Genomic DNA, 25760 nt, shown 5'->3' on the forward strand with positions numbered 1-25760 from the left:
CACAACCAGCTAAAATGGAACAAGCAACCTCATCTACTACAAAAAGTGAATCTGACTCCCTACAGAAATGATCACCATATTTTACACACACACACACACACATATACAGACATCTTTCTACAAAGTCATTGCCGTATGCTTCATTTATTAAAAATAGACAGAACTGTTACTAATCTCACTTACGTGAAGATGTAATCGAGCTGTGCTTTACACATTGAAAACGGGCATTATCTGATACGCTCCCAAATTAAATGAATTAGTCATAAATACTCAAAAGCATTGCTATTTATGCGCCAAGTCAATATCATATGAACACAGCGACATTAAAAATGCAATTACTGTGCTATTTGTGTTTTAAATGAATTATCTGAAATGCAACTCTGAGAATAAATACACCAACGAGTGCATAATGTTAATGTTTTAAAATGTCATCAGGGCTGGTTATTAACTGATTACACGCAATTACATAATCAGATTCCAAAAATTAAGTACTTATAAATATTACATTTTAAAATACTCATAATCAGACTACAGTTACTTTATGGATTACATGATTAGATGATTACGCAATGGCAGTAAATTATTCACAATTTATTCTCCTTAATTCTTCTTTTATTTTAAATTTTCCTTTCTAAAAATCCTACTGCATGTGTCATATCATTCAGCTTTGACTATATTTACAAAAAGAGACAAAAATATTTCAAGGAATATATTTTCAATATGATATGTTTAATGGTAAGTTTAAAACAAGTTTAATAAAAAGTAATCAGAATACACTGCCTAAAATAAGTAACCTAGATTATGTTACTGACTACAGTTTTTCATCATGTAATCTGTAATCAGTGACGGACTACAATTTGTAAGTAATCTACCCAGCACTGACTGCCATATTAGTCATTATTGAATTTAAACAACATTATTCTTCAATCCACTCTTTCGCATTGCTAGTTTCCATAGCCTACGATTTGGTTTCAGAAACTTTATCTTTGCTCGCAAACTCTCCTTCACAAACACACACAAATCTTCAGCCGGCAAGGTTTGTACAAACTCACTTTACAGAGACGTGCCGTACGAGCCTGGTGAGGAGAGAACGGCTTTGATTTACAGGAAGTGCCGAGAGATGCAGCTAGTGTTTAGAAAGGGATGAGGTTTGAGAGAAAGAGAGAGAGCTGACAGAGGACACACTGTGTTTGTCCGGCCCAGAGGAGTTTAATGGGATGAGATTTGATCTCGCTCCGTATGACATTTTCGCTATTTGTGAGATGCCAAAAGACTGTATATTTTGCCACACAAAAAGTAGCAGAAGAGAAGCGGTGTGTGTGTTCAGTCAATGTTCCTGAACTGACTCTTTGAATTAATCTTTCACTCTAATGAAACGCAGAGGCCCCGTATGTGAGGTGCAGATGATGTATGGTTCTAAATCACAGATAAATCAAGAGTTCTGACAGTCCAACTTTTAGAACAATGACACGAGGCATCAATTAGAGTAGAAAGAGAACAATGCAAGTTGCTCTCAGACGTGCCGATTAAATATTGCTTTTCCTTCTCCCTTCTTTGGTTCTGTCACATCAGTACGAGAAAGAAGGAAAAATGAGTGCGCGATGGTGCACTTCACTGCTTTGATGGGGGTTTTAAATAAAATCCTGCATTTGTACACACTGCACGGGCCTGATTCATCTTGATAAATCCATTTAAGAAATCAGGAGGTGTGAAAAAAGAGCTTCGTATTTATGTACTTTCGCAACAATGCTTGTGTTCGATAGCAAAGTAATGGGACTTTTTGGGATGCTAGATTTTAAATGGGCACAAGTATGAGTCTTGGTAGCAAGCAGATGATTAAGAGAGCTCTTAGGGCATAAATTTCTTAATGTATGTACTGTTTACAAACTGCCTTGAGACTATATATCACATCATCTATTTTGCAAGTGCTGCAACAGCTTGCAGGCTCTCTGAACAAGGGCGAGCGTATTGTATTGGGCGGTGATGAATGCCTTAAATCCAGAATGGACCAGGATAAGTTTGTATATTATCTCCATTTTCATCCGTACACTTTATTTCTCTCCTCCCCTGTAGGCTCTCAGGCCTGAGAGATGGGACGAGGCAGAAATGAGAGCAAGAGAGAGAGAATATATCACTAAACCTCTAGCCTGAAGCAAATGTTCTCTACATCAGCAGTGTGGCTCCCCAGAACAGCCTGACTGAGAGCATAAGCCATTTGATGCTATAAAAAGGATTTCATAATAGACATATTACCTAAAATAAAATCATATGAGACATTTATTTTGCGTGTGCGTACTGAAAGATTCATAATGGGGGTATAATTGGATTTTAAGGGGTGTACTGTAATTTACATTCTTTTTACTAAAGCAGTTTATAAGTGTTTGACTGTCCAAATCATTAGACTACATTTTATTTAATCCATTACACTGGTGAATTCTTAACTCTGATTAACAAAACCATTCACGGTCCCATGTTTTACCATGTGCTTTTTTCCTCATTTTATTTGCAAATAAAAAAATATTAATATTAATGAATGGTGGGAACTCTTTTTCTTCAGTTTCTCTTTTTCTCAGATCCAGCAATAGATGGAAATGTGATTGACTTTCGCTCAGTTTACTTCGGAACAGGGCATGGTTCGGGAATTAAAGTAACCTGCACATGCATTCTAGCCAATGACGACGTAATTAGTTCAACAAAACACATAAGTGATGACGGCGGTAATGATTTACTGTACCTTGGATATGAGTGAGCGTGAGCATGCCGTGTAACTGTGCATAGTGAGCGCAATCAAGTGCTAGCCCAACAAAGGTTGTACTTCCTTCACCAGCTCAGGAAGTTTAACCTGCCACAGGAGCTGCTGAAACGGTTCTACTCAGCCATCACTGAGTCTGTCCTGTGCACATCAATAACTGTCTGGTTTGGCTCAGCCACAAAATCAGGGATCAGAAGACTACAAAGAACGGTTCAGACTGCTGAACGGATTATCGGTGCCCCCCTGCCCACCCTCCAAGAACTGTATACATCCAGAGTGAGGAAAAGGGCTCAGAAAATCACCCTGGATCCCTCACATCCAAGTCATCTCCTTTTTGAACTTTTGCCATCTGGCCGGCGCTACAGAGCCACAATTACCAGGACAGCCAGGCACAAGAACAGTTTCTTCCCCCAGGCAATCCAACTTATGAACAGTTAAATGCCCACTGAACTGGATCATTCAAATGTGTGAAAGTCATTATGAACAAGTAATAAGTAATTCACTCAAATAATTCCTTCAAAAAATGAAAAGATAGATAAACCACAACCACTGTGTGTAGCTTGCACATACACAGTGTTTATGTTATTTTTCTCTGCTTATGCAATATTCCTTAAATATTATGTAATAGGACATAGTTGTTACACATGTGATTGCTCTCTTTCTCTCTGACACAACACACAAACACACACAGGCTCAAACACAAAACCTTGTTATTTCACATGAAATAAATACATTTTGAAGTAGTAATGACAACCATATATTTTAAGCAAGATGCTTAATTGACAAGTATTTTAGTGGCAAAATTTTGAAAAATTCAGTAAACATATCCTGTATGTACGGTATACTAGATGTGCTTTGCATTATATCTACATGACCACCATGAATGTGCATTATTTTTCAATAATTGAAAGGTCCATTGTGAATGTTTCCTAATCGGGTCCAGAATTATGCATAAAAATCAATCTTGTCTATCAAACGTGCTCATAAAACCTTTAGCAGTGGTGCATACCACTCTGACTGCAAACCTTCCATTGGTTTCATTTACCAAGTGCGGAGTGACCTTTCCCAGCCAGCTATAAAATCAATTTCAGGCTCTAATTCAGAAATATGTTACATGATCATTGTTGGGTGGAATATTAATCAGTAGGCAGAACATGGACCTAATAGCTCAGTAAAAAGCAGGGTTTTCTAGCAGCATCTAAGGCAGCAGGGCGACAAAAGTGTTGGTGCCCTTTCTGAAATAAAGGAGAGTGGGGTAAGACGTGCCACCTCCGTTCATCTAGTGACCTTATATTTAAAAAAGGGCCCTTTCTATACAGCTACCTGCAAGATTCACATCACATAATTAACCTTTTTAAAAAACATAATGAATATGATGCACTCTCCAAATTTCTTTCAGTATGATTCAGATGCTTGGGGTAAGCTGCGCTGGTTGCTTCAAGTCGTCAACATATTCTCAAATACTCCATAACATGGTTAAATATAACACTGAAAATTTTCTTTTCAATAGATGCCAGACATCTGTGGCACATTTTAGTCTACTCTCCTGACTCACCGGTACATTAAAGGTATGCTTGAACTGACAAGCCAAGGCAAGAGTTACCGGTTAAAGCTACAATTATATTTCTTGAATCAATTTTGATGTGGAAGTACTCCATGTGGTCAAATCCAATCAATCCATCATTTCTGAAGCACAAGCCCCCCTAAGAGCCAGACTGCTCCCTCAATTCATTCACTCGTCCTCTCTCGGTTGAAAGTCTTATCCTAACCCTGGTCACTCAGTCATAAAGCATCTTTATCTCCATCCTGAGGGGGGATGTGAGGTTCCGGTCACACTTAAAGGCTTTAAGTGTTGCCTCAGGCTCAGATGAAGAGAGAGAGAGAGAGAGAGACGAGAGACTCCTTAGAGGCTCCTAAAATAAGGGTCGGAGAGCTTTTACCCTTCAATCTTGACCACAGCACACATTTTGGATGTGTGTAGTGCACAAAAAAGGCAGTGTAAGGATCCATGAGTGTGTTCTGGCCTCAGCATTTACACCTTTGAGTCCAAGAGAGTAATAGACGGCCAAAGGCATAAGTCTAGGAACCTGAATCTCCATAGATTACTCGATTTGAGAAAGTCGGACTCTTAAAGCTGCTGCCGGCCCGTGTAAAAGGAATCTCCCAAAAGCCTTGCAGGAAAATGCAATCTTGAGTCTCATTGCTCCGGCCTGCGTCTGACAATTCCAACTGGCTTACGCTCAGACACACACATCCACGTTCTTCCCACTGCTCTAATGCTACATACACCAGCCTGACCAGTTTATTTTTTGTGGCTAATTACGGTGTCTCCTGTTGCAGATGTGTCTGATTTTAATTCACTTTGCTGCTCCGCTGGAGTGTGAAACACTAAAGCCCTGGAGATCAATTACTGAGGGGTATTTACACTACGCAGTGGCAGAGGGGACCGGGACGGAGCTGACATACTCCAGCATGTGTTCGTTCGCTCAGCCACTGGTCTTTTCCAACTGTACTCATTACACTGTCAATCAGCTAATATCTCATTCAGATTTATATAATCTTGCCATGAAAGAAGGGAACCAAATCAATAATATACAGATATTAAGGTTGCCTAAACTGTATAAATAAATGAGGCTGTCCCACAAACTCCTATTTGACAAAACTCTTCAGAGACAGACAAACTGCAAATAACAAGCCTTAAAATAAACATCAAGTCAAAATGGACCCTGTTTGTTTACTAAAATACACTTTTATGGTCTTACTGCGAATAATTCAGTGTATATTACTATGAAGATATAAATGTTTTTGTGAACTTGCTCTGCCTCTGAAATTACTTTCAGCTGAGGTCACCAAAGCTATGTGAAAAATTATACTAACAAATAGCCAAATTTAGCTTTACAGTCATTGTTTTCGGCCACTTTAAAGGTCATGCAGCCTTTGTAAAATATTGATAATTACTTCAATAAAGGTTACAGCAATAAATGCAAATAATGATAGATTTGAGAAAGAAGAGTTACTACTGGGAAACGTGGAGATGCTCTGGAGAGTCAACCTGAGTCTTTAACCTAAGTGGGTAGGCGCTGAAATTACGAATGAACTGAGACATTACAATTCAGCTAAAAAAAATAAATAAATAAATAAATAAATGGCCACTATTAAAATTAGAAAAAATATATAATAGATGATGGAAACAAACGTAAAATAAAACATTAAAAAACCAAAATCAATCACTTTAAAAGCTACGAGCGAATTTAAGCATCACAGCATTATAATGAACAGTATTATTATTATTAAATAAAGATTAGATTTAACAGTGTTATTAAATCACTGTTTTTAAACATTAACTAAGTGAGCTTTAGGTGTCACAAACGTAATCTAAATGTGAGGAGGAGGAAAATTAGCACAATTCAAATTCCAATATATTTAAATATATGAGTAATTAAATATTCAGAGACACTACATTTAAAGTCAGCATGGAATTAAAATGGACCCTTTTTATTTTCTTAATTCATGTTCCTGGTGTTATTGTGCATATTGCTCTAAAAAAAATAAAGCAGTTAAAAAAAGTAAAAATAAATATTTAAAACATACAAAATATTGTTTGATAACTGATATGATATACCATCCGTCCCTAATTCAATCAGTTTTCAATTAATAAAATCAAGCCCTAGATTTTTTATTTTTTTTGAATATCAAGAAATGGGAAACTAAAATAGTGTGCAAAGTCCATTTCAGGTTCACTGTAAGTCTAAATATATAAATAAATAAAGGTGCCTACCACGCAAACACACAATATATCCTACATGACATAACTCTCCAGAGACAGACAAGCTCATCACCCACCTCACTGAGAATAAAGCGTTGCATTTAGGCTGGGAGGCACCAAGAGGACAAAGTGTGTGCAACACGAGACACTTTAGAGTTTTATTTAAAAAGCAGATGGCACAGCCGAAATGAAGATGAATGGGACTGAAGCCTGGTGTGAGATAAGAACTAATTAGCCTGGCCAACAGAGGGGCTTGCTGAACTGCAGAGGCCTGCATGAACATACACAAGCCTGGGGCTCCATTAGTCAGCCTAGCCTGGAATAAAACACAGGGACAAGGGCAACAGTGCCCTGCCCCGTAGCTAGGCTCCCACATGCCTTCCAATGCCTCAAGAGGCCCACGGGAGGGGAGGGCGCCACACTCGACATCCCAGAATGCCCTGTGTCCTTCATTACTTTTTGCTGAGAGACATATGAGGGGAGTTAATGTGAGCTGCGGCAGTCTTTCTTATGATGGATCGTGCATACGCACACATCTTTCTCTCTGTCTATTCACTCTCTCTTTCTGCGCACAATCTAATTTGAGATAAGTCGTAAGAGAACACTAGTGGGAGTGAGAACAGACTTTATCAGTGCTCTGGGTGGGTGTGGGAGGAGATCTAGGAGTAATTGTATTCCTGTATGCTTGCAGGGACTCCTATTAAAACCAATAACTGCTAATGGGGTTACAGCTTAATTTTTTAAGTGCCTCGATAATGATTATGTAGTAACCTTTGACAAGGCAGCCACATCTGTTTGTTTTATGTTGCTGATGCATAATAGAATGATTACTACTGTACGTAACACTGGCAAACTGAAGATCTGAGAGGCGGAACAGGCATAAACCTTTAACATCCATGGCACCTTTCCACTGCACAAAAGGCTCTTTCTAGTGGATTTTTTTTTTCAGAACCCAGAATGGTTCTTCTATGGCACTGCTGTGAAAGCCTCCTTTTGAAACCTTTATTTTTTTAAGAGTATAGGAACACAAAAACATGCACAGATGGAAGTTTGCTACAAGATCTTGTTCCAGAAGGCTTTTCTGATTCCCACTACACATCAGCTGATGAACACTGATCCCATTCATTACAGAAAAACTGGATTGTTACATTAATGGTTGTCATGTCAAAAGGAATGGCTCATCAGAGCGCAACATATTGCAATTTTGTGACAGACAATATTGTCAATAGACAATAGTGGAAAAGCTTTTTCAGCCAAAAAAAATAAAGAAAAAAAAAACCTTCCCACTATTTCTGGGCGTTCAGTTTGGCTGAAAATGTGGCATTTTCAGCTCACAGCGAGTTTCTGGACGACACATTAACACCTGGCGGTAACGGCAGCTAAAGGGAGTGCATGACATTGATTATAACCCTGCTGACTCTGACACTTACATCACCTGTCCAATCACAACCAGACATGAGCTGTGAGCTGTAAGCAGCACGCTTGACTGAAATAAGACAGAACACAATGTACGTGCAAGCAGACAGAAAATACTGATTCATGCAATAAGAAGGACACAAAAGGAAATTAGACACTTGCATATGGAAACTGTAGCAATCATTTTTTTCTTACCCCTTTTCCACCAACAAGGTTTAGGTGATGGTGCCGCAGCAGCCAGTGCACATTATATTCTGTGCCTTTATATTTAAAAAAAAGAATAGAAATTAAAAATGGCTCCACACTGATCAGAATATCAGGTCTTGAACCAAGAACTGTTAACATCAGTGGCCAGAAATCTATTAGCTAAACCAAATCTAGACCATGAAAATATCCTATAAGAATCAGAAGTTATTTACACTGGAAGCGGCTACAGAGTCGTTATAAAAATTTTCACTGCTGCACCATTTCACCATGATCCACTGTTTGTTTGTAGGCAGTTTGTAAAATAACAGCCAGTAAAATCATTGATCGACTCTCAAGGCAGTGGAGATACACTAACACACAGTATCTGCAAGCCGAGGTTGCAGATACCAACATTGTTTCAGTGGAAAAGGAATATCTGCAGTCAGAAGCAGTCTGAAGCTTTTGCTGAACCCATATCACATTATAACACCTGTCGTGTTTATGACCAGCAGCTTAAGAAGCGGTTCCCTTTTGATAGAAGAGGCATTGAGGGACTGTTATGAGCCATTCAAACAAGTAATTGGCCCTATCTAGACCTACTACTGACCATTAGTGTGTATACGAAAGTGAAAAAAATCTATAAAAAGAGTGACACACATGATTGAGACAGGGCAACGCAGACATTAACCCAAACAGAAAAGAAATTCAGGACACAGGGCTGGTAGATCAGGGTTAGTGAGCAATTACAATGCAGTTAATAGCGAAAAGGATAAAAGGAAAGCAAATAGTGGAGAGTAATGCTATTTCTCTCTCTTTTAACTCTTGATTTTACCGTGGTTGTAGTCTTTCAGAACAGGTCTTTGTGGACTCGGATTGAGCACTTGTGTTGGTTCATCTGTGGAAATCAGGACACGGGACAAGACAGAGTGAGAGCTGCTCTCACACATAAACACACCTGCGGTCTCCATACATTAGATTTTTACTTACTAGAGTAAGGAAAGACATGATATGCTTTAAAAAAAAAAAAAAAAAAGTTCAGCTTTCTTGAAGCGTTTAACAGGTCTTTCTGATTTGACCGATCAAACTGTTGGGCTCTCCTGATTTCTATTGAAGGTGGTCAGCTGCATTACACTCCATTGGCTCATGTAATGCCAGAGGAAGTGCGCTCATAGTAGGGGCCTGATTCTGTACTGATTTCTATAGAAAAGATTTTTAAAAGGAGCTACAGACTGTAAATTGTGCATTTACAGAACAATAGAATATATAACATTTTACATACACGAAATGTTCATTATTTTACCAAAACAACAGGATCATAGAAAAATGCTATTTTGTTATATTAAAAATGTTATTTTTTATTAAGTAACGACCTGAATAAGATTCCACATAGAAGATATTTACATACAGTTCACAAATAGATAAATAAATAATAATAAAAAAAGATGAAAAAATGACCCCCTTCAAAAGTTTACATACGCTTAATTCTTAATACAGTGTTATTACCTGGATGATCCACAGGTGTTTTTTTCTTTTCTTTTTGTGATAGTTGTTCATGAGTCTCTTGGTCTCTTGTTTGTCCTGAACAGTTAAAATGCCCGCTGTTCTTCAAAAAAATCCTTTAGGTCCCACAAATTCTTCATATTTCCTTCTGGAGTATCAGTCAGCATTTGAACCTTTTGTAATAGTTCCATATGAGACCCTCAGTTGTCCTCAGTGTAAAAAGATGGATCTCAAAATCATACAGTCATTGTTGGAAAGGGTTCAAAAATGCTGGAAAACCAAAGAATTTGTGGGACCTGAAGGATTTTTCTGAAGAAAAGTGGGCAGTTTAATCATTCAGGAGCAGCAAGTGACTCATGAACAACTATCACTAAAAAAATATATAAGTTGGGCAGTACTTATAGGTTACTTATAAGGAATTTATGTTTTTATTCAGCAAGGACGTATTATATGGATCAACAAGACAGTAAAGACACTTTAAAGGGGTCATACGATGCTATTTTAAAGATCATTATTTTGTGTATTTGGTGTAACAGGATATGTTGACATGCATTAATGTTCAAAAAACACATTTTTCAAATATTGTATATTATTGCAGTTCCTCTATGCCCCTTTAATGTTACAAAATACTTCTATTTCAAATAAATGCTGTTTTTTGAATATTCTATTCATAAAAGAATCCTGGAGAGGGAAGAAAAATCAGCACAACTGTTTTCAACAATGATAATAATAGTAAATGATCAGCATCTTAGAATGATTTCTTAAGTACCATGTGACACTGAAGACTGGAGTAATGGCTGCTGAAAATTCAGCTTTGTCATCGCAGGAATAAATTACACTGAAAACTGTTATTTTAAATTTTAATAATATTTAATAATGTTACAGTTTTCTATATTTTTGCAGCCTTGGTGAGCATAAGAGATTTTCAAAAATAAAAAATAACCCAGACTTTTGAAAGGAAAACTCAATTTTTGGTCAGGCTATAGCTGTCTGCAGTCAACAAACCTGAGCCTCTCAGCTGGGTAGGACACACAACATGAAGAGTACAGACGACACTCTCTAGCTTATCTCACACCTCACTTCGCAGGAGAAAGACTCTCAACCGCTGGGTGCTTTAGGCTGCTACTACTACAGTATATATAAGGGAAAATAAACAGTTATCCCTTCACTCTTTGTCGGGATACTAGGGATTTATTTTGTGATGGTGGCTGGCTTACTGTACATTACTGCAGGTGACACATAGCTACATAACTAATAAACAAACAAATAGACATAAAACTAGTACAGATATGGAAAAAATAAGCTGTCTGGAACAAGAAAGAAAGAAAGAAGGAAAGAAGGAAAGAAAGAAAGAAGGAAAGAAAGAAAGAAAGAAAGAAAGAAAGAAAGAAAGAAAGAAAGAAGGAAAGAAAGAAGGAAAGAAGGAAGGAAAGAAAGAAGGAAAGAAAGAAGGAAAGAAAGAAAAAGAAAGAAAGAAAGAAAAGATTCAAGAGGAGTGTGAGGATACTCACCTCGGGGTCTGGGTGCTCTTTTCCTGCGGTCTCTGAAAGCAGCTCCAGACTGCAGCGCCTCCAGCAGACAATCCATCACACCGGTCTCATCGTTCTCTACAGGAGAGAGGAAGAAGGAAGAGAAAAACATTAGGATGTGGAGGGTCATTCCATAGCATCACTTAAACCGGCCTTAAGGGTCTCTGCAGGAATGCTGAGAAAAAAGAAAAAATACTAAAGCAGCCTTCTGTGAACGGTATATCACAGCGTCGACTTGGACAATTTGAGAGGCAGGCAGGCTCTTAAACTCCTCTATACATCTCCTCTGCACCTCTACACAAATCCACAGGCGTTTTGCAGCGTTTGGAGGGCTGATCGTAAAAACAGCTGAGTGGTGCAGGCAGTTAACCTCAGGCCACTGGCTTTCACATAGAGGGACTCCAGAGACACAAGGAGGCCTGTGGGATCCACGGCAGGCAGGAGGAACACCACACCGCTCACGGTCACAAACACATCACGCATGTGCTCACACACATCCAGTGACAGAGAATAAATCAGCGTGGCTGGAAAGTGTCCTTTTCAGCAGATTTGAAGAAAAAGGCTTGTGTGAGAGGACATCTGTTGTGGGTTGAACCCGTGGATGGGTGAGCGTGGGTAAGCATTGCGGGCCTTGACACTGTAACCTCCAAATATTAATCTTTACACCGACACAGCAAGTGCACATACACACACACACAACACAAAACAAATCAAAAAGCATGTGAGCGTGCGTGCTAACGCTGCAGAAGTGCTCACTTTTCCACCGGTAGGTTGTGACACCTATCATCTGGGCTGATTCAGAATTAAACCAAAACTATTTACAGAATAACCTGACTGTCATGATATTATTTCATGAGAGTTAGTCCCATGCTAGTACAGTTATGTGTGTGTGTGTGTGTGTGTGTGTATATGTATATATATATATATATATATATATATATATATATATATGTATATGTATGATAAACCTGCATTATTAATGTGAAAATAAACCTGCATTATTAATCCTTTTGATGTTTTTTTTTTTTTTTTTAAAGATCACACAAATCTAACCTTTCGTTGAACTAAAACAACTGAAAATGGGGGGAAATCTCATTATGTTATAAATGTTTTTCTCAAATACACGTTGGACACGATTATTGATACCCCTAGAAATTCTTATGAGTAAAATATCTGTATAGTATATTCCCATTCATATTTACAATTTTGAGCACACCAGGGTGATTATGAACATGAAATTATCCAGCTATGGCTTCCTGTAATATAAATAGGAGAGAATATAAATATAAAGGAATATAAATGGGAGAGAAAACAAAGGCCAAATTCCCTTCATCATTCATCACAATGAGAAAAACCAAAGAATATATTTCTGATGTGCAGCAAAAGATAATTGAGCTTCACAAATTAGAAAGTTACTTTAAGAAAAAAGCTAGAGCTGGGTAAAATTCCCATTTCCACCACCAGGGCAATAATTAAGAAGTGTCTAACAGGAAGTGTCTCTATATCATCCTAATGCACGGTGAGGAGGAGAGTTTGAGTGGCTAAAGACTCACAGTGGCTAAAAAACATCAGCACCTACACCACATGTTGTTTGGGAGGGTTTCAAGGAAAAAAACAAACAAACAAAAAAAATCAGGAAAAGAAAATGCTTTCATCCAAACACAATCCTCAGCATATTCAGTTATCTGACATGACTGGAACTTCAAATGGGACTGGCTTCTACAGTCAGATGTACAAACTAAAAAATTAGCTTTTTAGCAGCAAACACTCAAGATGGGTTTGGTGAACACCGAGATAAAAAGTACCCCATGTGTACAATGAAATATACTGCTATGTTTTTTATGTACATTAACTCACATGTGCTCAGGGATGTGCTAGCAGTGTGGCTCCTTCTTGAAGCAAAGTTTTGCCTGCTTTGGATCGCTGCATTTAAACTGAGAATGCATGTACAAAATGCATGTACGCCTTCAGTGTGTAAAAAAGTAAACGTGCACGTGCAGCGACAGCCTCCCCGGGTCCTAATACCCGTTCTGTAAGGAGTTTATTTCCGTAGAGAGCGCTTTCTGAGATACTGAATTTGGGACTTTCATTTGTTGTCAGTTATAATCATGAAAATTAAAGGAAATAAACATTTGAAATATATCAGTCTGTGTGTAATGAATGAATCTAATATACAAGTTTCACTTTTTGAATGGTATTACTGAAATAAATCAACTTTTTCATGATATTCAAATTTTATGACCAGCACCTGTGTGTGTGTGTGTGTATGCATGCATGCATGCATGCATGCATGCATGCATGTATATATATATATATATATATATATATATATATATATATATATATATATATATATATATATATATATATATATATATATACACACACACACACACACACACACACACACATACACATATATATACATATATATATATGGTAAACGTACCTATTAAGCTCACCAAAATCTACATTGAGACATTTTTAGTGCACAAGATATTGAATTCGGTACAAAAAGTTATGTTAAAATAAAATATGACAAAAGAATTTTGATTAAGATATACATCATTAAATACAAAAAGTCTGGCTGTGCTTAATGGGTACATTTGTGTACCCTTTAAGCATACCCCTGTTCCCATTAAGCTCACACCATGTTTTATTAAAAATTATTGTTTATTTAAAAAAACCTTTTTAAAGAATAATTGAATTGTAAAAAGCCAGACAGACTCAGTCATAGGCTCTGATAATATAGGCCATTTTCAATCAGCAACTATTGTCTGAGTAAGAGAGGGATGGAGAAATAGAGAGTGAGTGTGGAAGTGAGAGAAAGTGAATAGAGGAGAATGTGTAGCTCTTTTGTACAGAGTGTTGTCAGTAGATCAGAAGGAGCAGCCAGCCAACAATGGAAAACTATCAGAGAAGAGAAAGCACAGAACTACTGACCTTTACTAGCCAAGCTTCAATTAGATATAAAGAGTGTGAGTCTGTGATAAAGTGTGTGTATGATAGACCAACCACTTATCACCACACTCTCCAACAGAAATGCAGTACCTTGCTAAATTTAATATATTATATTTTATTACAATTTAAGAGAAAAAAATCATTTTGATATTATGAAGAAATATTTCAAAGGATTAAAACCTAATTTCCCTATAAAAATATGATTTAGGTAAATTTTTGGCAGACTGAAACATAATTTTGCACAATTTTCCTGTATTCTGCATCAGCTATTCGTCCTTCGATTTTAACAACACATTCTTGACCAGTGCTTAGTATACACTTCACTTTGAAGCTAAAAATGGTTCTATGTTGGTCTCATCTGACTACGAAATCTTTTCCACATTCCCCCTGTGAACACCAGAGCCATGTGTCAAGCCTTTTGGCAAACTCCAGAAATGCTGTGACATGGTTCTTTTTGAACATTGTCCTCTTTTGTGTCACACTCCTGTATCGGCCAGTGTTGTCCAGGGCCCTTGATATGTTGTCTGGTGCACCTTCAGCTCCAGAACTCTGTAGCCCCTTCAAAGTGTTTGCCTCACTGCAGCTACCATCACAAGTCTCCTGCTTGTTTGTACAGAAAATGTTGTGGAAGAACCTTGTCTAGACGGTGCTTGGCTGATTGTTGCACCTCCTGAATCAACAATGCCCACTGGGACAACCAAACACTGGCAATATTTTTAATTGGTATGTCCTCTTTGGACAAATTATGCAAAAATTCATATCTCTGTATTTTTTTTCTGATTTGTGGTATACGGTATATCTCTCCGTATTTTGTATTTGGATTAAACAAAGTGAACATAAGCATGTAGGCATATATTATGTGCAAAAAAGGGTTAAAATCACATTATATTCTTACATTGTACCATTGCAATCTAAAAACAAATATAATGCTTTTAAAGCAGAAGTTAAATTTACTAAACTAAAAATGAAAATAAAACACAGACTAAGTAAAAGGCTATTGTGATTACCCCATTACACTTTACAATTAGTGCTATCATACAAATACACTTGTAGGTTTAAAATTTTACATGTCACATTTATTGTCCAACCACAAATATTTCAGCAAAGAGTTATTGCGCTCTAATTTCATTGCGCTCTGTCTGTATGGCGCGCATGTTCTAAATTAAGTCAGTGAAGTTTAGCGGAGAATCACAAAGCAAAAGCTCATGCACTTCTGACAGCAAAATGGAAATATTTCCATGGCTTTCTAACATTTACAGATGTAGAATATACCTGTGAAATGTAAGTTATGCATTAAGGAAAACAGCACATCTCAAACACATTAAACAGCGCGAGTAGCATCTCCGTCAGCTTCACACGCATCCTTTCTGTCAAAGCGTCTGACGGGGTGAGCGCGAGCCGCTTCAAACTGAAACTATAAACTAAATAGGCTACTCTCTCTTACGAGGTTTTTTTTAAAGCCCTTCATATAACGCTTGTCACATGTTTAGAACAAATTGTATTACGCACTTTCTCTGCAGCAGTTCAGTCGGTGTCCTCCTTAGATATTTTTTCAGATGTGCTCGTATCAAACTACTGTATATCGATATTAACGGCATTGCTTCATACCGTATCGCTTATAAAAAAATATAGCGATATATCATACAAACTCGATGTACCGCCCAGCTCTAGTGTAATATAATATTATATGCCAAGCAGATAATCACCAATCACTTAGAACAGTACTTGCACACGTCTCCTCAAGCTGCATGACTGGCATCATAATTTGCTTTCGAAGGGAGCAGAGTGCATGAAAACAAGACAACATATACAAAACACAAACTCAGCCGTCCTCCATGTCTCCGCTAATAGCGGACAGTGTGTGAGTGAGTGGTGAGCAAATGAGTTATTTTTTATTTTACTGCCAAATGCCAGGCCAAGAGCGAGCGGCTGGCACTGAACCTGACCACGAGAAAATCACTGTCAATCACTTATCTCTGCGTTCCAACACCATACTCTTCACCCAAAGGACCCTGGACTGCTGCAGCTGTCATGGCAATGCTTCAGAAACCAGAGATTTCAGATGGATGGACAAACAGACAGACAGGCGCTAACGGACAGGTGTGAAGACAAAGGTGCACCAGTAGGTAACTCGGTACTACAGAAAATACAGTTAATAAGAGAGCAGGAAGAAAACAAGAGAGTAATACTTAAGACTGAAAGGGGAGAAATAATGACTACTAACATGCTATTGAGTGGGGGCTTGAGGAAAGAGATGTAATCATGGAAAAGTGTGTGTGTGAGAGAGAGAGAGAGAGACTCTTCGCTACACCCACAGGCAAACCTACTGTTCAATCAGACCTGACTAATTATATGCAGCCTTGAACCAACACAATTTACAAGTAAGGGTCATGCTTAGAATATTTACTTAGCGAGAGAGGAGAGAGAGTGCAAGTCAAAGGAAATGAGAGTGAATACGGACTGGGGTGAATGACATTACCATGCACACAGTTTTCCATTTGGCATGGTTCTTCTTTTTTCACAAGAAAGTAATAGGTAGTCAGGATGCAGGAAGGATGGCTAGACAGACAGAGAGGGTGTGATTTAAGGGAAATAGAGAAAGAGAGAGTGAACCCAAAAGAGTGATAAGTGATAGGAGGTAGCCTGCTGGGTCTCTGATGGAGGAGAGAGGGATGGAGGGTGGCTTTAATAAAGAGCTGAGTGAAGAAGAGAGAGGAGGTGTGAGAGGGAAGGATATGGTGTGATTTAGCAAGGAACGGAAAAGACGTTTGGCTTGATTGCTGTTGCCTCTCTTCTCGCTCTCCCTCTTTCATAAATACAAGAGAGAGTGAATAGAAGCACTCAAACTGGAGAGAAAGACAGAGAGAGAGGACAGTTGTTCCTCAAATAAAACCGTATACATCTATGTTGAATTAATTCAAAAATGTAAGCAATGAACAATGCAATGAATTTAAAAAAAATATTTGTGACGTCACGTAATACGCAATTACGTGGAAAAGGTCACGGTTGACTTAGGCGGAAGTACCGAGTCAGTAGGCTTTTTAATATTAAAACACCCAGGATACGCACAAATGGGCATTTTAAACGATAAACTGACACAAAGACATTTGAATATGTGTATATGGTCCTCCTTCCGCACATTTGTAAACACTGACTCGGTACTTCCGCCTAAGTCAACCGTGACCTTTTCAACGTCATTGCGTATTACGTGACGTCACGAACGCGCATCACAGAACAGAGCAAGGCAAGCATTTGTGCTTATAAAACTTAAACTTTATTTATGAAATGACCGATTGTTTCGCTAGATAAGACCCTTATTCATCGTCTGGTATCGTTTAAAGCCCTTTGAAGCTGCACTGAAACTGTCATTTTGACCTTGAACCGTTTGGGCCCATTGAAGTTCATTATATGGAGAAATGTTTTCATCAAAAACCTTAATTTCTTTTCGACTGAAGAAAGAAAGACATGGACATCTTGGATGACATGGGGGTGAGTAAATTATCAGCAAAAGTTTTTTTAAAAGTGAACTAATCCTTTAAAGGAGAAGCTACACTTCAGCCCTGCTCAAATTTATGAAATGTTGCAGACAGATGACAAATGCATGATATTTGCAGATCTGAGATCAAACTGAGTGTGTCAAGGAGCTGGACGGCCATCTGCACGGGATGAGCTATAATGACAGGACAGCACAATAATTTCTGACGTACACAGAGGCGCTCACAGTTCAAAGAGAGATGACAAATAATGAAGACCACAATTACCTCCCCTATAATCATTCATCAACCCTCTTTTCTTGTTCTCATCTTTCATATCATATTTTCCTGAACTGATACAAAGAGCACATTTGCTCCACTGTCTGTCTGCTATGGCTTTGACAAAATGCCACCTGCTAATCTGATTTGTCAGGTGCATATTCTGATCATTAAATCGTAAACGTCAAATATTTTCACTATCCTCAAAAAAAGGAAGAAACGTCAGTGAAAGATAAAGAGAATATTTTTGGATCTCATGAATAAACTCAGCTGGAGTTAATCTGAGGCCTAGAAGGTTCAATTTATCGTATAAATCTTAAAGAAACTCATGATTTGTGAACCCAGCAGAGCGGTAATGTCGCCAATACCTTAGGTTTGATTTCCAGAGAAAACACAAGCTGATGACATGCATACACTGAGATCACTTAGGATAAAAGCATCTGGCTAATGTGATGCAGCCTTTGCAAACAAGTAGTTGCACCTGATAGGAAACTCACAAAAATGTAGCCTACTCATTTCACACTCAAGGTATATATATCATATATATACATATACATATATATATACATACATATATATATATATATATATATATCTATACATATACATATATATACACATATACATATATATACACATATACATATACATATATATACATACATATATATATATATATATCTATACATATACATACATATACATATATATACACATACACATACACACACATGGGGATGCACTAATAGCATAGCAAGTAATAAACCTCTTCAAAGGTGACATCACGAAAATCTGACTACTTCTGTGTTTAAGTGCTATAATTGGGTCCGCGGTGTATCTACCAACCCAGAAAAAGAACAACCCAGCAAATATTTTGTAAGCCTTTCTCTGCAAGCTTGTGGAAAAAATTTCGCTGCCCCTGTGATGTAGAAAGGGGATCTTATTATATAATAATACCACCCCTTAATCTGCACGTTTCCACCCATTGTGTTTTCACAAGCGACAACGGTATACCAGTTCTAATGCCATGGCAAAAGTTTGAGCAAAGCATGCTAACTCTTCTGTCTTTGGCTACACAGACGAGCACAGAACACTATTTAGAGTCCCAGCCTCAGAGGAGAAAAGAGAGAAGATTTATTGATTTATTTACTGTATATTACGCTGCTGCCACACAGATCTAATATAAACATGCGATTTCTTTCCCAGCTGTTTACCTTCAAAGACCACTGTTTTTATAACTTAACTTGTATGTATTTGACAGTTAGGTGCATTAAGACATGAAAGAGAACTTAGTTTAGTACTCGCATGCCATGTGACAGCCGCTTTCTGTGCGCGTGCTTCAGATGTGTGCGCTTAAAAACTGTATATCAGAAGTTTAAACTAATATGGTTTAAAACGCATGATTTCAGCACGATAGTCATGATAATCAAAACCAAACTGATGTTTTTTGACAAAGTATCTGAGGTACAAGCTGTAAAGGCATAGCCTTATTCTGGAAAAGGGGACAGGGAGCAGCAGCTCAATTGAATTTCAAGAGACATGCACAAAAACAGTGTGCATTATCAAAACGATATAATAAATTATCCGTGGGGTATTTTGAGCTGAAACTTCTCAGACACATTCTGGGGACACCTGTGACATATTACATATTAGAGCTGCACGATTCTGGATAAATTGTGAATCACGATTTTTTTGTGTCTCAAAATGAGATCACGATATTCCCACGATTCTGAAAATAAATTAACGCATAATTTACAAAAGGCTGAGATAAAATAGTAATGGCTGCAGCCAGTTTAAAAGTGTTTAATTATTTTTTTTTTGTTAATTTTAATATATAAAATATTTATTTAAAATAATATATTTAACTAAACCAATTTTTAATATTAAAATGATGAAAAATTGGTTTGAATGAATGATTCCATGACTCACTCAAATACTTCACTTGTTTCATTACTGGATCAATCAGCATTTTTGAACAAATCTCTTGAATGAATGATTCAATAAATACATTCAATAAAAACAGTCACTTGTCTCCACCTAGTGGCTAAACAGTGTAACCTACACAAACGTTATTTGAAGCGCAAATTACTTTTAAAAGGTGATTTGCTCTATTTTGATCGCTACTATAGACATCAACGTTTATATCCAAACTATAAACTTTCATCCCAGTATTTCTGTGATAATATGAATGAATTGTCAGACAGAAATAATACTGTGTAGTTGAGAGAAACTGTTTGTGAAGCTGTTTCTTACCTACATGATAACGGCTTTCTGTGCCAGCGGCAGCACGAACACCGATTTGAATGTTCCGGTAAGGTTTTTTCAAAGGTTTAATAGACAGGCGAATCGTTGACATTGAGAAACGAGATCACGTGGGTGTTTGAATCGAGATTGCGATCTTTTAATGATTAATCGTGCAGCTGTATTACTAATTGTAAAAAGTGGCATAATAGGTCTCCCTTAATGCAAATCTGAGCTTTAGCATTGCGTTAGGTACCTCTGCCCACTGAGAAATCTCATTGGTCCAAAATTCTGCTCATATAGCTTTATAATAAAGGCTGTGGCAGTCGAGCAGTAGTTTTTTTCATTCAGTGTGGAGAGACAACTTGTAGCTGAGTGAAATTCTTCGAAGGCCTGTTAAATTCTAGTCTCTTTGTGAGGCTTGATTTATTTTTAAATCTTTCATTAAGCTTTCATTGCATCTAAGTACATACTCCTTTCCATAGGCTGTAGGCTTCAGAGTCAGTTTCATCAACTCGTTTCTGAGCTCCAGGGAGCTGGGAGCTTCCCTGTGGCTTCCTCCTGGAGGAAAGCCGATATCTGGTACACAGTAGCCGGAACGCTGGGCTTTTACAGCACTTGGTGGAATTAGGAAACACACAGGTGACTGCATTTGCTCTGTGTCTATGGATATGTGACCTAATTCTGTTAGATGGCTGGTCTGTTGCTTTCCACAAACACAGAGACCCTCCCCACTCTCTGAAAACATGTTCATGTAGTTCCCTCTACTCCTCCGATCTGGTCTTGAATCATCGCGCTCTCAGTGTGTGTGTGGCTCCAAAACATTTCAGAGGAAACTAGTGCACAGTTTCCTCTCCTGCTAACAGTGCCAAACCAATTTCTTATATTTTTTCTCTCTCTCACACATCCTACCACCCACCAAAGAGCGGCCCGCTTACACTAACCCTAACACGTACAGAGTGTCGCCTCTTCTCAACGGGGCGGTTCAGATTACCACGGTGCTTTAATTGACAGTCTCCGTGGAGACGAACGGGAGAAGTGGCAACGGTAACCTGGAAACACAAAAGAGCCAATTTGTGCTGTCTGACTTCAGACGGGAGACAGACATCATCAAAAACTCTTGAGTGAGAGATAAAGAGAGAGAGGAAGAATTGTTATTATTTTTGAATAAAAACCAGCCGCTTATTCTTTTTTCCAAAGCAGTGCACACACTGCGCTTAGTGCAGCCCGTGTGTTAAAGAGCTGCACGCACACACTCGCTGCCAGCACACGAGTGTCACATCAGAGCTCTGAGCGCGGGAAAGAAAAGAGAGATAAAGAGGAACATGATTAGAAACTAATTGGTGTGAAAGAGATTTGTGATAGAAAGCAGACGGGAGGGAAGAGGAAGCAGAGGATGGGCTCTCTTTGAAGGCGACATTCTCTGAGAAGCTCTTTGATGTCACCCCTCTGTCTGCAGCTCCTGCTGCACCTGAGCCAGGACAACTGCTAAAAAAACAACAACAGTAGGGCTGGACAATTAATCGCAAAATAACTGCAGATATTATCTAATTGGGAACAGTTTTCATTAAAAAAATTTTTTAGAACGACAACTAAATATTCTATTTGCAACATGCTTTCTTTTTGCAATAGAGGATAGTTGTAACCAATCACAGTTTACTGTAAGCATGAATGCACCAAGTTGTGACCAAATTTTAAATTCTGTATTGAACTATGAACCATGGATACACTGGGCCCTATGAACTTTTTTTTCTTCCCTGCACAAATATACATCACAAGACAGCTGTCTTTTTTTTGTAAAAATAAAAACTCAGCTCAGCATAATTTAATTATTAAAAATAATTAATATTACATTAAACAAAATCTAATCTTTTATAAATAAGATAAGATACACACTACCATTCAAAAGTTTGGGATCTGTTTTTTTTTTTTTTATAATTTAATTTTGTTCAGCAAGGATGCATTAAACTGATTAAAATAATTTCACATTATTTCTAGTCAAAGAATCCTGAAAAAAGCTTATTTCCTCAAAAATATTAAGCAGCACAACTGTTTTAAACATTGATAATAGAAAGAAATGTTTATTGACAATCAAATCATTATATTAAATACATTTCTCAAGTATCATGTGACACTGACTGGTGCAATGGCTGCTGAAAATTAATTTCAATAAATTACTTTTTAAAATATATTACAATATAAAACTTTAAATTTTAATATTAGTTTTAATAATTTTTATTAATTTTAATAAAAAATTATTATTATTTTTTTTTTTACAATTAATTGCAGTTATGGGGAGCATAACGGTCTTATTTAAAAAAAAAAAAAAAAAAAAAGAAAAGCAAAGAAAATCTCACCAACAATTAATTTTTGAATGATGCTTTTTAGCGTTCAAAGGCGTTTTTGTTTTCTTTGCACAAGTATTCTCGTAGCTTCATAAATTTAAGGTTGAACTACTTATACTCACCTAAAGGATTATTAGGAACACCATACTAATACGGTGTTTGACCCCCTTTCGCCTTCAGAACTGCCTTAATTCTACGTGGCATTGATTCAACAAGGTGCTGAAAGCATTCTTTAGAAATGTTGGCCCATATTGATAGGATAGCATCTTGCAGTTGATGGCGATTTGTGGGATGCACATCCAGGGCACGAAGCTCCCGTTCCACCACATCCCAAAGATGCTCTATTGGGTTGAGATCTGGTGACTGTGGGGGCCATTTTAGTACAGTGAACTCATTGTCATGTTCAAGAAACCAATTTGAAATGATTCGAGCTTTGTGACATGGTGCATTATCCTGCTGGAAGTAGCCATCAGAGGATGGGTACATGGTGGTCATAAAGGGATGGACATGGTCAGAAACAATGCTCAGGTAGGCCGTGGCATTTAAACGATGCCCAATTGGCAATAAGGGGCCTAAAGTGTGCCAAGAAAACATCCCCCACACCATTACACCACCACCACCAGCCTGCACAGTGGTAACAAGGCATGCTGGATCCATGTTCTCATTCTGTTTACGCCAAATTCTGACTCTACCATCTGAATGTCTCAACAGAAATCGAGACTCATCAGACCAGGCAACATTTTTCCAGTCTTCAACCGTCCAATTTTGGTGAGCTCGTGCAAATTGTAGCCTCTTTTTCCTATTTGTAGTGGAGATGAGTGGTACCCGGTGGGGTCTTCTGCTGTTGTAGCCCATCCGCCTCAAGGTTGTGCGTGTTGTGACTTCACAAATGCTTTGCTGCATACCTCGGTTGTAACGAGTGGTTATTTCAGTCAAAGTTGCTCTTCTATCAGCTTGAATCAGTCGGCCCATTCTCCTCTGACCTCTAGCATCAACAAGGCATTTTCGCCCACAGGACTGCCGCATACTGGATGTTTTCCCTTATCACACAATTCTTTGTAAACCCTAGAAATGGTTGTGCGTGAAAATCCCAGTAACTGAGCAGATTGTGAAATACTCAGACCGGCCCGTCTGGCACCAACAACCATGCCACGCTCAAAATGGCTTAAATCACCTTTCTTTCCCATTCTGACATTCAGTTTGGAGTTCAGGAGATTGTCTTGACCAGGACCACACCCCTAAATGCATTGAAGCAACTGCCATGTGATTGGTTGATTAGATAATTGCATTAATGAGAAATTGAACAGGTGTTCCTAATAATCCTTTAGGTGAGTGTATATCACATTGACTATTTTAACGATGACTTTACTACTTTTTTGGGCCCTGAATGTTTCAGTTGCATTGCTGTCAATGCAGGGTCAGAAAGTCTCAGATTTAATCAAAAATATATATTTTTTTGTTGTTCTGAAGATGAACGAAGGTCTTATGGGTTTGGAACGACATGAGGGTGAGTAATTGACTTTTTTTTTTAATTTATGGATTAACTATCCCTTTAAAATGGAACAAAACACCCATGTACTGTACAGTGTAAAGAGTTTTGTTTATAACTTGCTAGGGAGCTTGCACTGAACTGCAAAACAGTTGCGCAAACCCGTCTAAACATGCAATCAGTAACAGCTTCAGTGATTATAAGGTGTTCAGTGGCAGACTCACAGTATTGTCACTGTGTAATTTATTATAGAACCTAATAGCAGCTGTGTTTTTCATGCTGCTAAGAGAGTCAATATAAACTCATTCACTCAGTCAATATAAACTCAACTCGCACTAAACAACGAGTTCAAGAATACACACAGGCTAACTAGACTGAAGGGCAAATGAGATTGGAACAACACATGCTATAAAATGAGTAAGATGGGAAAAATGACAGGACTGCTAGGTGTGTGCATTTTATGTTTTCTGCACACGTTGCACTGACGAGAAAGGCCCGAGTCTCAAAGTAAGTGTGATGGCGTTTATGACAACAGGGCCGCAATAACAAAACACTGCAGGAAAACGGCACACTGATGCAATTACATGTGGCAGGTAGCAGTTAGCCATCTGAGTGGCTGCCCGATCAAAAACACTGACTGTTGCAGAAAGAGGAGCTTTCCTGCTCCAAATGAAAAAGTCTGTAGTTCTTTGGCTCCAGTCTATCCCACGCTAATTTTAACGATAACACCGATTAGCACGCGCTGGGGAGCTGCAGGGCAAGAGTGGCTGCTCTGAGGCTCGGCATCTGTGGACATGAGAGAGCAATCACACTGGTTGACTGGACAGGATGCAGTATTAGTTGAAGAGACACCTGAGGCCTCCTGAAAGAGCTACATTTATACACACTCAGACCAGTTGGGAGGCTGCCAGAGCCTGCTCAACACACATACACTAACTCGCTCATTTACACGCTCTCCACCTTATGTATCTCTCTCTTTTTTTCTATCGGAATCAGCACACACTCCTCCACCTGTGGCTCAGCCACTCATCCTTTCAGTGCAAGCAGAAAGACGGAGTGAGAGAAGGAGAAGGAGAGAGAGAGAGATTGGTCTGACACTATAAGAGCCTGCATACTCTGGCGTGGAGGAGTCGGTCCTTGTAGGAGGACACTGCTGGTGTTTGATTGACGATGAAAGGATGAGAAAAGAGAGATAGAGAGAGAGCGGCCACAAATAGAGGAGGAAGTACCCACAGGACACTTTAGAAATGAAGCTAGGCAATACAGCTTAAAAAAAAAAAAACTCAACATCTTAACATATTTTCAGTTTTTTTTGACAATAGCCAAAGTCTTAATGCATTTGCTCTGAAATGGCTTCAAATTGTGATTTTTAATTTCCTATTACCACCACAAAATAGCCATTGTCCAAAACGGATTCAAAATGTACAGACAATTCACTTACAAATATGCAAGGATTTCAACAAAACAGAAGAAAAATGAAAAATTATGTTTTAAAAATACCACAACAAAATTTGGGGTCGGGGTTAGATTTGGGGGTAAGACTTTTTTTATCTTTTTGAAAAGTCTTTCATATTTACCAAAAGCTTTTTATAAATCACCTTTGTTTTTAATAAATCAATCAATTAATAAATAAATGTAAAAAAATTCAAACAAACAGTAAAAGTAGTAATGTTGTAAGCTATTATAGCAATTTAAAATAACTTTTGTATTTGAATATATTTTAAAATTTAATTTATTCCTGTGATAAAGCTGAATTTTCAGTATCATTCCAGCCTGCAGTGTCACATGACCCTTCAGAAATTATTGTTATGCTGAACAACATT

At 38.0% G+C, this 25760-nt stretch overlaps 1 protein-coding gene across 1 annotated transcript in view; it reads right to left on the bottom strand.

Annotated features, from left to right (window-relative positions):
• Positions 1–25760, bottom strand: part of LOC306857080 (protein diaphanous homolog 3-like) — a 326012-nt gene that overhangs the window by 66569 nt on the left and 233683 nt on the right. The window contains exons 24-25 of the mRNA XM_079396755.1: positions 11132–11227; positions 8953–9015 (exon numbers count right to left, since the gene is read on the bottom strand). Coding sequence (XP_079252881.1) covers positions 8953–9015; positions 11132–11227 — 159 coding nt within the window. The remainder of the gene's footprint in view (positions 1–8952; positions 9016–11131; positions 11228–25760) is intronic.

This window comes from Barbus barbus, assembly GCF_936440315.1.
Source record: "Barbus barbus genome assembly, chromosome: 37".
NCBI lineage: Eukaryota > Metazoa > Chordata > Actinopteri > Cypriniformes > Cyprinidae > Barbus > Barbus barbus.